Here is a 13416-nt window from a genome sequence, read left to right on the forward strand (position 1 = left end):
TGTCACATGGTACCTGTTACTTTTCTCATCGGTAATCAGCGGTGGGCTAATCAAAGTTGTTTCTAATTACTAGATTACTTTTTTTTATATTAATGTATAGAGATTCATAGATTTATATTTTTATGTCTGATACTAATCATTTGAATAAAACGATTAAAACGATTACACTTTTCAGTGAGCACATCGAAAATAAAACCGGCTCAGCGGAGCCGAATTGCGCCCCACAGAGGAATAATCTATTTATGTCTTATAGCAAACTGTTATCGGACAATCTGATCTGTGTGATAATCTCCCGAATGTGTGGTAATCTGGGGCGGTATCTGAGAAATATGCAATAAAAACGGTTCCATTCAAGCCTCAGTCAGAAAGTAACATTAATACGCTGCTATAGACCTGTTGAAGTTAGACTCTGTTGTTCTACCTGTACTTATAGACTGTACTTTACAGTACTTATATCCTCTTTAAGATCACAAGATACGCATAAATAAAGTGATGTACCTGCTGTCAGGTGTGTGCGCTCTAGTGGCGCTATTATCGCTTTCTGTTACCGCGGAGGAGAATTCGGACTTCTGCGCCAGTGGATCTGACAGTTGCGATAAATGGACTGAAACATCTCACGATGAACCTCAAAATACAGGTAAACACGTACTCCAACTCTCACTGTTTATGCGACAAAAGACATTCCATGCATTTATTGAACCTGGTGAATGTAACATCTATTATGACAAGTAACATGCGGGTCTGCACGTACAGAAGTGACTCAGTGGGACACAGAGTGTTGCATCATATGATGAACGATGGACTTTGGTCATATCTCACATGAGATCTTTATGAGATGAAACATTTTGCATTACTTATTTAAAATCTGAATGTTATCGAATGTCATCATAATTAGAAATTGTCAGGTATGTGAGGATATTAGGCTACTGATTATAAACTGAATCTAAACACCCTTTTAGACCCAAAATCACCATCTGCCTAAAACATGAGGACTAGAATACATTTTAGGGCCCATATCCTTCTGAAACCCTGTGCTTCTGGTAATTCTGTAATTAACAGTGGCGTCGCAAACGTTGGGCCCAGGACCACCCAGATTATTCTTTGACTTCAAATATATATTTATAAAATAGTTAAAAAAATGCATACATTTGGGGCCTGGGTAGGTCAACAAGTAACGACACTGACAACCACACCTGGAGTCGCAAGTTTGAATCCAGGGCATGCTGAGTGACTCCAGTCATGCTTCCTAAGCAACCAAATTGGCCCGGTTGCTAGGGAGGGTATGGGGTAACCGTGGTTCTCGCTCTCGGTGGGGCACGTGGCCGCAGAGAATAGCGTGAAGCCTCCACACACGCTAGGTCTCCGTGGTAACACGCTCAACAAGCCACGTGATAAGATGTGCGGATTGACGGTCTCAGACAAGAAGGCAACTTAGATTCGTCCTCCGCCACCCGGATTAAGGCGAGTCACAACGCCACCACGAGGACTTCGAGTGCATTGGGAATTGACCATACCAAATTGGGGAGAAAAGGGCTGATATTAAATAAATAAATAAATACAAATGAAAAAATGCATTAATTCTGATTTTTGAAAGTGTGAAAGAACTGTTTTAGTGCGCTGCTTCTCTGTTGTTAAAGGAAATTTGGTAAAAAAAAGTTGGGCGAAAACTTGGCCCATCCATTTTGACTTAAGCCCACCCAAAAGTAATTTAATTACACAAAAGTGTAACATCTGGATGGTAATTTTCTTGACTTACTCTGATAATCTGTTAAAGTGAACGCAACTTTGTATTTTTTGTCAAAACAAAAATGTAATCTCTGTTAAAAAAATGTAATCTCTCTTCTAAAAAGTTATAGATATAATACAGAGAAAGATGTTTAATATATATAAATATATGTATATATATGTGAATTTTAGTTCATAGTGGTAGGGATCAGTTATATTTTGATACAAGATTTGTAAATCTGTCATAATATTGCTGGCTGACATCATGTACAAAAAGAGTGTGAGTGGGGTTGGTTGACACTTTCGTTTTTTATTAGTTAATTAATACCTCTATAAGAATGTTATTATTACACATACATTACACGCAGTTTAAGCCAAGCCAATGATACAAGTTCCTATCATTCATGTAATTAAAATGTTTTACATTTATACAAAGTTTAACAAAATATAACAAAATATTGACATATTTATACTATACTATCATTTTTATACAATTTATAGAGTTATGGTGTACAGTTAGACTATACAATGAGGTTCCATATATTAATGCAGCAGGTATCATGAATTAACAATGAACAATATTCATAAACAGCATTTATTCATCTTTGTTCATATTAATGAATAAAAACTCAATTGTTAATTGTTAACGTATTGAGAGCTTTCAATTTAAAATATGTATTAATATATGTTAAAATGAACATCAACCAAGATTAAAAAATGCTGCAAAAGATTTGTGCATTGTTATTCATGTTAACAAATCTCGTTAACTAATGTTAATAAATGGGAGCTTATTGTGCACTCAAATATTTTAAAGGTGCACTCAGTATGTCAAAGTATGGCTGGATGCTGCATCGTTCGTTGCAGCATCCAGCCAGTTGGTAGAGCGGGTCGGCCCGTGGCTCAGGTGGGTGAGCGGGTCGGCCACCAATCGCAGAGTTGGCGGTTTGAATCCTGGCCCACATGACTCCACATGCCGAAGTGTCCTTGGGCAAGACACTGAACCCCAAGTTGCTCCCAATGGCAGGCTAGCACCTTGCATGGCAACTCTGCTGCCGTTGATGTATGAATGGGTGAATGCATCACAATGTAAAGTGTTTTGAATACCATTAAGGTTAAAAAGGTGCTATATAAGTGCAGACCATTTACCATTTTACCATTTAATTTAATCCATGAATGAAAGTGTGCAATAACAGGACTGGGTTACAGGACTGCCTGGATGTCCTGTCGCTCAGTGCTCTGTAGCGCCAGCCAGAGGGCAACAGATCAAAGAGGGAGTGGGCAGGGAATCATCTCCTCTGTTTTGAGCATGTTCAGCTCTAGGTTGTTGTGATCACACCAGACAGCCGGCTGATCAACCTCCCATCTGTATGCAGACTCGTCACCGTCACAGATGAGGCCTATGACCGCGGTGTCACTGCAAACTCTAATAAATAATTAACTAATGTCAATAAATATTTGGTGGCATTGAAAATATTTGTTCCCCCCCAACCCCTTAGAACTTAGGCTTTAATTTCTACCTAACTGGGGTATCTTAACGTTTGTTCCTCCCGAGGGTTTCATAACCAAACCCTCAAACATAACTTAAAACTTGGGATACACCAATACAATCCACCTCGTGAAATTCTAGCAGTGCAAAGCATAAAAACGGCAACTCTTCTGTCATTATCACCCAATTGAAAGTAATTCCACACAAGAGAAGTTTTCTTTCACACTCAGATAAGAAAAGAATCGGTCCTGATCATCTGCTGTTTTTAAGCAATTGCCTGTTAATTTGTTTGATTGGCTGTTATTGTTGTATGGCTGATATATCAGTGCATCTCTACTTTAAACTGTGGTATGTATGGTCTCAGAGAAAGTCCCTAACGGACGGACATTGTGTGTGTGTGTTTGTCAGATGGTGTCGTCACGTATGAGCAGTTGAAGAACATGTTGTCCACTGGACGTGTCCAGCTCTACGATGTGCGTGAACCAGACGAGCTTGAAGGAGGTTTCATCCCAGGAGCCACCAACATTCCTTGTAAGTCACATTTACACACATACACAACCTAATGTAACCGGTTGTGTTCACCCCGCTCCGAACGGGACTCGAACCGGCGTCTCCGGCGTGGGAGGCGGGTGCTCTAACAAGGAGGCTAAAGGCTACAGCCTCTAGAGTCAGTCGCTGAGCGCACCACTTGAGGTCAGGAGAGTGAGGTTTACACACTGCACAGCTATCTACCAGCTGGCTCCCGTTACACTCACCCCCTAAACCTCACTCCCATCCGGGTCACGGCACCATTGTAACCGGTCCTGTTCGCCCCCGCTCCAAACCGGACTCGAACCGGCGTCTCCGGCGTGGGAGGCGGGTGCGCTAACAAGGAGGCTAAAGGTTACAGCCTCTAGCGTCAGTCGCTAGCGCACCACTTGAGGTCAGGAGAGTGAGGTTTACACACTGCACAGCTATCCACCAGCTGGCTCCCGTTACACTAACCTAACCCTAACCTTAAAAAAATTTATTATATTTTCTATCCCCTCAATCTAAATATCACAGAACTCTGTTCTGCATTGTGACATTTTCATTAAGGCATTATTTAGTTAGACTGTTCCCCACAATGTGTTTTCAGATTTACTATCTAATACTGCTAATATGTTTTATTATGTAGTGGCAGAGGTGGAGCAGGCCCTCAGACTGAGCCCACATCTATTTAGAGAGCGTTATGGGGTTGCCAAGCCTCAAATAGAGGACTCAGACTTTGTGCTGTATTGTCAAAGGGGGCGACGCAGCCTCACTGCACTGAAGACAGCATGGGCTCTGGATTACACAAGGTATGGATTCTAAACACACACATTATTTACATTTACTCATTTTACATCCAAACTAGCATACAGCAAAGCAACCTTGTACTGTATATTTTTGGGGGGACATCCCACTCACATCTTTTGTTCTCAATCCAAAGTAATAGTTCACTCAAACATAAAAATTCACTCAATATTAAAACACTCCCATGTTGTTACAAACTTGTATGCTGTTATTTTTTCCATGGAACTCAAAAGGAGAACTTGAGAAGAATCTTCATGCAACTCTTTTCCAAACAATGAAAGTGCATAGTGACCAGTGGCTGTCAAGTTCCTAAAAGGACAAATAAATAGTCCATGTCCATGTGGCTTATGCACTAGTCGATAGCGATACAATAGCTGGGTCATTGTGTTTACCATCATGTTGTGTTGAATGTGCATCATGTGGGTCATTTTGACCCGAAGAGGATTTTCTTTTGAATGAAAATGCTAGTTAATGTTATTATATTGGACTAAAACATACTGACACAGGGTATCTCAACTTCCCAATTTTTTTTTTTATAAAGTTGGTGCCTTTTGTGTCCCTCATTAACACATGTAAACAATTACTTTATATAACTTTATATCACTTTTATAAGTCAAGTCAAGTCAAGTCAAGTCAAGTCAAGTCAAGTGGTTTTTATTGTCGTTTCAACCATATACAGTTAGTACAGTACACAGCAAAAGGAGACAACGTTCCTCCAGGACCATGGTGCTACATAAAAACAACAAAGGACCAACACAGGACCACATGAGACTACACAACGAAATAAACTACCTATATATACCTATATAAAGTGCACGTGCAAACATGTGAAAAAAGTATGGGACAGTACAACAAATTACTGACAATGAACAGGACAATAGACAGTGCAGCGCCGACCAGTACTCAGTAGTGCAAAAAGATGACAGTTTCTAAAAACGTAAACATAACATACTATGAGATAGTGTTCTATGGACATAGCAGTTATTGAGGTAGCAGACAGTTATAAAGTGACAGTAATTAAAGTGCAACTCAGGACACGTGTGTGTGTGTCAAACCAGTCTCTGAGTATTGAGGAGTCTGATGGCTTGGGGGAAGAAGCTGTTACACAGTCTGGCCGTGAGGGCCCGAATGCTTCGGTACCTCTTGCCAGACGGCAGGAGGGTAAAGAGTTTGTGTGAGGGGTGTGTGGGGTCGTCCACAATGCTGGTTGCTTTGCGGATACAGTGTTTTTTGTAAATGTCTTTGATGGAGGGAAGAGAGAGATGATCTTCTCAGCTGTCCTCACTATCCTCTGCAGGGCTTTGCGGTCCGAAATGGTGCAAGTCCCAAACCAGGCAGTGATGCAGCTGCTCAGGATGCTCGCAATAGTCCCTCTATAGAATGTAGTGAGGATGGGGGGTGGGAGATGTGCTTTCCTCAGCCTTCGAAGAAAGTAGAGACGCTGCTGGGCTTTCTTGGTGATAGAGCTGGTGTTGAGGGACCAGGTGAGGTTCTCCGCCAGGTGAACACCAAGGAATTTGGTGCTCTTGACGATCTCCACAGAGGAGCCGTCGATGTTCAGCGGAGTTTGTTCACCTTGTGCTCTCCTAACGTCAACAACCATCTCTTTTGTTTTGTCAACATTCAGGGACAGGTTGTTGGCTCTACACCAGTTCGTCAGCCGCTGCACCTCCTCTCTGTATGCTGACTCGTCGTTCTTGCTGATGAGACCCACCACGGTCGTGTCATCGGCGAACTTGATGATGTGGTTCGAGCTGTGCATTGCTGCACAGTCGTGAGTCAGCAGAGTGAACAGCAATGGACTCGGATCCTTACCTCGAATGACATCTCGGATCATTACCTCGTCTCTTGCATGCTGCAATCAGCTAATGTTACTTAATCTACACCACGCTATCGTTCAGGTAGAACCATTCTTTCGACCACTAAAGATAGCTTCACTAATACTCTTCCAGATCTATCTCATATACTCAATAAACCCCAAAGCCCAGAAGAACTTGATGAAATAACAAAAAATTTAAATGCAGTCTTCTCTAGCACCCTTGATGTTGTCGCCCCACTTCGATTAAAGAAAATTAAAGAAATAAGCCCTGCACCATGGTACAATGATCACACTCATGCTCTCAAGAGAGCAGCTCGGAAAATGGAGCGCATGTGGACTATTTCAGGGTGCATGGAAGGATAGTGTCTGTAGCTACAAACAGGCACTCAAAGCTGCCAGGTCAGCATATTTTAGTAAACTCATAGAAAATAACCACAACAATCCTAGATGTTTATTCAGTACTGTGGCTAAATTGGTTAGGAATAAAGCCTCAACCGAACCAGATATTACGTCACAGCTCAAGAATAATGACTTCATGAATTTCTTCACAGATAAAATTGAAATAATCAGAAATAAAATTGAAATTATGCAATCATCTGTCATAGCACCCCAGAAAACAATGTCGAATAATTTCCCTCATGTGCAACTTCAATCCTTCGCTATCATAGGTCATGAAGAGCTAACAAATCTTATCGAAACATCAAAAGCCACAACTTGTTTGTTAGATCCTATACCAACTAAGCTCTTAAAAGAGGTATCTCCTGTAATATCAGAACCTCTTCTTAATATCATTAACTCCTCGCTATGCTTAGGACATGTCCCAAGAAACTTTAAAATGGCAATTATCAAACCGCTAATTAAGAAGCCACAACTTAATCCTGGAGAACTTGCTAATTATAGACCGATTTCAAATCTCCTGTTTATGTCAAAAATACTAGAAAATGTAGTATCCTACCAAATATGTTCATTTCTACAGAGAAATAGTATATATGAAGAATTTCAATTAGGATTTAGGCCTCATCACAGTACAGAGACTGCACTTATCAGAGTTACAAATGACTTGCTCTTATCATCTGATCGCGGCTGCATTTCTCTTCTAGTGCTTTTAGATCTTAGTGCTGCATTCGACACGATAGATCACGACATTCTCTTGAATAGGCTGGAGAATTATGTTGGAATTTGTGGAGTGGCATTAGCATGGTTTAGGTCATATTTAGCAGACCGCTACCACATTGTCTATGTAAATGAGGAATTGTCAAACCAAACAAAAGTAAAATATGGAGTGCCACAGGGATCAGTTTTAGGGCCTCTGCTTTTCTTCATGTATATGCTTCCCCTGGGAGATATTATCAGGAATCGTGAAATAAGTTTCCACTGCTATGCTGACGATACACAACTTTATATTTCTTCAAAACCTGATGAGATTTCACAATTCTCAAAATTAGCAGAGTGTATTAATGAAATAAAAGATTGGATGGCCAGAAATTTCCTTCTACTCAATTCTGACAAAACAGAGGTTCTAATTATTGGACCAAAAACTCTCAAAATAAGCCACTAAAATATAATTTGTCTCTAGATGGATGTACTGTTACATCATCTTCAACAGCGAAGAACTTAGGTGTTATATTTGATACCAATCTGTCCTTTGAAAATCAAATTACAAATGTTTGTAGAACAGCATTCTTCCACCTAAGAAATATTGCTAAATTAAGGCATATGCTCTCGGTTGCTGATGCCGAAAAACTAATTCATGCGTTCATGACCTCAAGACTACATTATTGTAATGCATTACTGGGAGGATGTCCAGCAAGATCAATAAATAAACTTCAATTGGTTCAAAATGCAGCAGCCAGAGTGCTGACGAGAACCAAGATATATGATCATATTAGCCCCATTTTATCATCATTACACTGGCTACCTGTTAAATTCCGTATTGATTTTAAAATTCTGTTAACTACGTACAAAGCTTTGAATGGTCTAGCTCTGCAGTACTTAAGTGATCTTCTAACACACTATATTCCAACACGTTCATTAAGATCGCAAAATTCTGGCCTATTAATAGTTCCTAGAATATCAAAATCCACTAAAGGAGGAAGATCCTTTTCATATTTGGCTCCTAAACTATGGAATAGTCTCCCAAACACTGTTCGAGATGCAGACACACTCTCTCAGTTTAAGTCTAGACTAAAGACTCATCTATTTAGCCAGGCATACACCTAATTTATCCTCCAACCCACAATTAGGCTGCTTTAGTTGGGTCTGCCGGAACCAGAAACCAGAAACATTGAGCATGATCTCTTACTCTGCAATAAATTAAATGGCATCTACGCTTACATCTTTTTATTTGTTTCCCTGTCTCAACCTCGGGACTCCTATCCTGAGGTCACCAGAACCGGCTGGATCCAGCACCATTGTTGGACTCCACTGCTACACCCTCCTGCCTTCATGTTGGACTCCACTGCTACATGTCGCAGAATGATGATGACTAAATGCAGCCGGTGTCAGCCAAACATCACTTCAATCTATTATGACGGACTTCAGAGGATGAAATGATGCCAACTCCAACCTGCATCACCTCGGATTATAGATGGACTACGATCTTGAAATGGAATGCATAGACTAACTATTGCCAACAAAAGCCTTCATCAGCCAATTAACAAGGACAATTGCATCTATGTGAACTTCTGCAATTAATCAAGATGGACTTCAAAGACTTTTGTCATTAATCTTACAGTTCAAACACAATCGATGTTTAATCACTGACCCTTAACACTTAGTTTAATAATTTTAAACCATGATTTTAACTATACATAATTAATATTTACATTACATTCAAAATGTTAGCCAGAGGGGAACTGGCCCCCACAGTGAGTCTGGTTTCTCCCAAGGTTATTTTTCTCCATTAATCAACATCTTATGGATTTTTGTGTTCCTTGCCACAGTCGCCTACAGTTGCTCACTGGGGTTATTAATACAATTATCATTTAATTATTTTTAAACACTATTAAAAATCGTATTTTGTCGAAATTACACAATGATGATTAATCGACTTTATAGAAATTACAGTTTTTAATCGTCTGTTAATGCTGATATTCTGTAAAGCTGCTTTGAAACGATGTGTGTTGTGAAAGGCGCTATACAAATAAAACTGACTTGACTTGACTTGACTTGGACTGAGCACACAGCCCTGGGGGGCCCCAGTGCTCAGTGTGGTGGTGGTGGAGATGCTGTTCCCGATCCGGACTGACTGAGGTCTCCCAGTCAGGAAGTCCAGGATCCAGTTGCAGAGGGAGGTGTCCAGGCCCAGCAGGTTCAGCTTTCCAATCAGGTGCTGGGGAATGATTGTGTTGAATGCTGAGCTGAAATCTATGAACAGCATTCGAACGTATGAGTCCTTATTGTCTAGGTGGGTGAGGGCCAGATGGAGTGTTGTGGCGATGGCATCGTCCGTTGAACGGTTTGAACGATACGCAAACTGCAGTGGGTCTAGTGAGGGGGGCAGCTGGGTCTTAATGTGCCTCATGACGAGCCTCTCGAGCCTCTTGATGGGTGTAAGTGCGACGGGACGGTAGTCGTTGAGGCAGGACACTGAAGACTTCTTTGGCATGGGGATGATGGTGGTGGCCTTGAAGCACGTTGGAACGTCGGCGCTGCTCAGAGAGATGTTGAAGATGTCGGTAAGAACTTCTGCTAGCTGGTCTGCACATCCTCTGAGCACTCTGCCAGGAATGTTGTCTGGTCCAGCAGCCTTCCGTGGGTTGACTCTACGTAGAGTTTTCCTCACATCTGCCGTGGTAAGACAGAGCACCTGGTCGTTGGGAGGAGGGGTGGTCTTCCTCGCCATCACGTCGTTCTGCACTTCAAACCGAGCGTAGAAGTCGTTCAGCACATCTGGAAGGGAGGCATCTTTGTCACAGGCAACTGATGTTGTCCTGAAGTTGGTGATGGCCTGGATGCCCTGCCACATGCGCGCGTGTCACCGCTGTCCTGGAAGTGACTGTGGATTCTCTGGGCGTGCGTGCGCTTTGCCTCTCTGATTGCCCGTGACAGTTTGGCCCTAGCTGTTTTAGGGCTGCCTTATCGCCTACTCTGAAGGCGGAGTCTCGGGACCTCAGCAGCGTGCGCACCTCCGCAGTCATCCACGGCTTCTGGTTGGGCGTGTGGTGATGGTCTTGGAGAAAGTGACATCATCAATGCACTTGCTGATGTAGCTGGTCACTGATGCTGTGTATTCCTCCAAGTTGGTAGAATCGCCATATGTTGCAGCCTCCCTGAACATGTGCCAGTCAGTACACTCAAAACAGTCCTGAAGAGCAGAGATGGCTCCTGCTGGCCAGGTTTTCACCTGCTTCTGAAGCGGTTTTGTGCATCTGACGAGCGGTCTGTATGCTGGAATTAACATAACAGAGATGTGGTCTGAGTAGCGAGGTGGGGGCGGGGCTCCGCCCAGTACACGCCTGGGATGTTTGTGTAAACAAGATCAAGCGTGTTCGCCCCTCTCGTTGCAAAGTCCACATACTGATGGAATTTAGGGAGCACTGTCTTGAGATTCGCATGGTTGAAATCTCCGGCGACAATAAACAGTCCGTCGGGGTGAGCGTTCTGCATAGAGTTCTTGCACCATTCCGTGTTGATGTAAACACACAAGCCACCACCGCGAGTCTTACCGCAGAGAGCTGTATTTCTGTCGGCACGAAATGAGGCGAGCCCGTCTAGCTGAATGGCGGCATCCGGAACTCTGTCGCTGAGCCACGTCTCCGTGAAAACAAAGACGCAGCAGTCTCTAAACTCACGCTGCGTAGCCTGCTGGAGTCGGATATAGTCCAGTTTATTGTCCAGGAGCAAACATTTGAGAGCAGGATAGGCGGGAGAGCCGGCCGGCTAGGGTTTGTTTTAGCCTAGCATGGACCCCGCCCTCTTTCCGCTTCGCTTTCACGACACCGCTACGACGTCCTCTCCCGGCCACCGGCATCAGGCGACGCCGAGGGCTGGAGGACTGGTCTCCGCAGCAAGCCGAGTACGCGTAGCGCCTCCTGCAGGTCATCATGCAGCTTGGTTTTTGCATGAGTCTTATATTTCAGTAGTGTCTGGCGATGGTAGACACGAACACCGGTTGCTCCGATGTCCATGTGTTGCAAAAGTCGGGCTTTTTTAACAAAAATAGCACCATTGTGGATCCGGAGTGGCCGCTGCGTGCTACCGCGCTGCCATCTTGGAATTTATTTAAGGAATATTCCAGGTTCAATACTATTTAAGCTCAATCATCAGCATCTGTGGCATAATATTGAGTACCACGTTAATTATATGTTCTCTCCCTCCTTTTCTAAGTAAAAATTGGTGTTCTAGTGAGGCACAGACAATGGAAGTCAATGGGACCAATATGCAAACATTAAAATACTCACTGTTTTAAAAGTATAGCCACAAGATGTAAACAATGTGCATGTTAACATTATTTAGTGTGATAAAATGGCCTACCAACCTTTTCAGTGTAAAGTTGCCATGTAAACAACTTTACATCTCAAATAACACACGAGTTTTAACAGATGAATCAATGTAAGTGCTTTTAGTAATTTATAAGCTTCAGATTTCCCATTCACTTCCATTGAAAGTGCTTTACTGGAACCTCGATTTTTGCTTGGAAAAAAAGGGTGAGTCAAAATTATTTTTGTGGTAATCAACATTAGAAGTCTCTCCTCTGTTTTTATCACTTTATCTTATATTTTGTTAGGTTTGTCAATAGGGTACGGTCATAAATAGTTAACCCTGTTACTGTGATTTTGTGCAGAGAATTGTGATTAATGGATACATTTAAACTGATAATTAAATAGGGGAAGTTTGTAGAAATATCTGCATTAAATTCTCTTTCTTAAAACACTTTGAGCGTACATCTAGTACCTCCTAATGAAGAGTAAAACTGGGCAAGCCTGTTACCTTTTTAAAGGTATAGCTACAGTATATCACAACATATATATATAAAAAACAAATATATATATATATATATATATATATATATATATATATATATATATATATATATATATATATATAAATTTTAAATGGCACAGTGCAATTTAGTAATGTGTACAATTAAAGACATCTTTGTCTTTAAGAACTTTAATTTCAAATCCCCGTTTTGAAATGGAAACAGCACCGATTACTTAGAATAACCCAGCTTTGTGTGAGGAACTGATCAAAATTTAAGTTGTTATTCACAGAAAATCTTCCCCTCCCCTGCTGCTCTAAAAAACTTTTTTATCCCACTTAATAGAAATGGCGTGCCGTCAATGGAGCGTGCTAAATGGGAACCAATGGCGTGACACATCAGTGCTGGCAGCTGGCAATATAGTTACATTTTAAAATGTTGATTTCAAGGCAATGTCAAGGAAATGCACTTGATGAACTACAATATTTCATGGCTAGAAGTTGCTCTTTGTAAGAGCAATTTCTATACAAATCTATGTTTTACAGAGTCTCTTTTTGTGTCTCTCAGGGCTCGTCATTACGCAGGCGGATATAACGAGTGGCTTCAGCGTGAAGGTCAATAAGCGACGAGGGTCAAGACGGAAACTTCAAACAACCTGAAACGTCACAACAATTCACCAATCCAGCGACATTAAGCCTGTTTCAGCTCAGTGAAGGAATGCAAACAGCAAAAGTGTTAAAATGACAACACAAACCAAAGATGTGTTATACATAATATTTCATATGTCGTCTCTATATATTTTTTGCAAAAGCGCAGTAAATATTGCATTGTTTATGATACTGAGTGGTTGTCTTAATTCCATGAAAGCAAAGTGCAGGCAATTGAAATATATTATCCAAAAACAGGCACACCTCTGCTACCCTCAATCTTCAGATGATGACTTTGTCACCATAAATTCCATAGCAATGAACCAATCTAAAATTAAGATGATGATGTGCTATAGGCTATAAGTTATTTGTTTTTCCAACAAACTCAATGATTTGTTAAACATTTGGAGCTATAGGACAATCATTTTTGAAGGCGGTCTATACATTTTACAAAACATTGAAAATTCAACATGCTTTTTCTTTGTTTACATCAGTGGCATAT

At 41.4% G+C, this 13416-nt stretch overlaps 1 protein-coding gene across 1 annotated transcript; it reads left to right on the forward strand.

Moving 5' to 3' along the window:
• Positions 1–306: 306 nt before the first annotated feature.
• Positions 307–13106, forward strand: LOC127643024 (thiosulfate:glutathione sulfurtransferase). Its single transcript, XM_052125550.1, has 4 exons — positions 307–637; positions 3620–3742; positions 4368–4530; positions 12835–13106. The coding sequence occupies exons 1-4, from the start codon at positions 493–495 to the stop codon at positions 12887–12889; spliced, it is 486 nt and encodes a 161-aa protein (XP_051981510.1). The 5' UTR covers positions 307–492; the 3' UTR covers positions 12890–13106.
• The last annotated feature ends 310 nt before the right edge of the window (positions 13107–13416 follow it).

This window comes from Xyrauchen texanus, chromosome 4 (assembly GCF_025860055.1).
Source record: "Xyrauchen texanus isolate HMW12.3.18 chromosome 4, RBS_HiC_50CHRs, whole genome shotgun sequence".
Lineage (NCBI taxonomy): Eukaryota > Metazoa > Chordata > Actinopteri > Cypriniformes > Catostomidae > Xyrauchen > Xyrauchen texanus.

Bases quoted from the DNA above. Each gene is read 5' to 3' on its own strand.
- LOC127643024 (XM_052125550.1), top strand. From the start codon at position 493: ATGTACCTGCTGTCAGGTGTGTGCGCTCTAGTGGCGCTATTATCGCTT. The intron at 638-3,619 runs GTAAACACGTAC...TGTGTTTGTCAG, and splicing joins CGATGAACCTCAAAATACAG to ATGGTGTCGTCACGTATGAG. The intron at 4,531-12,834 runs GTATGGATTCTA...TGTGTCTCTCAG, and splicing joins TGGGCTCTGGATTACACAAG to GGCTCGTCATTACGCAGGCG.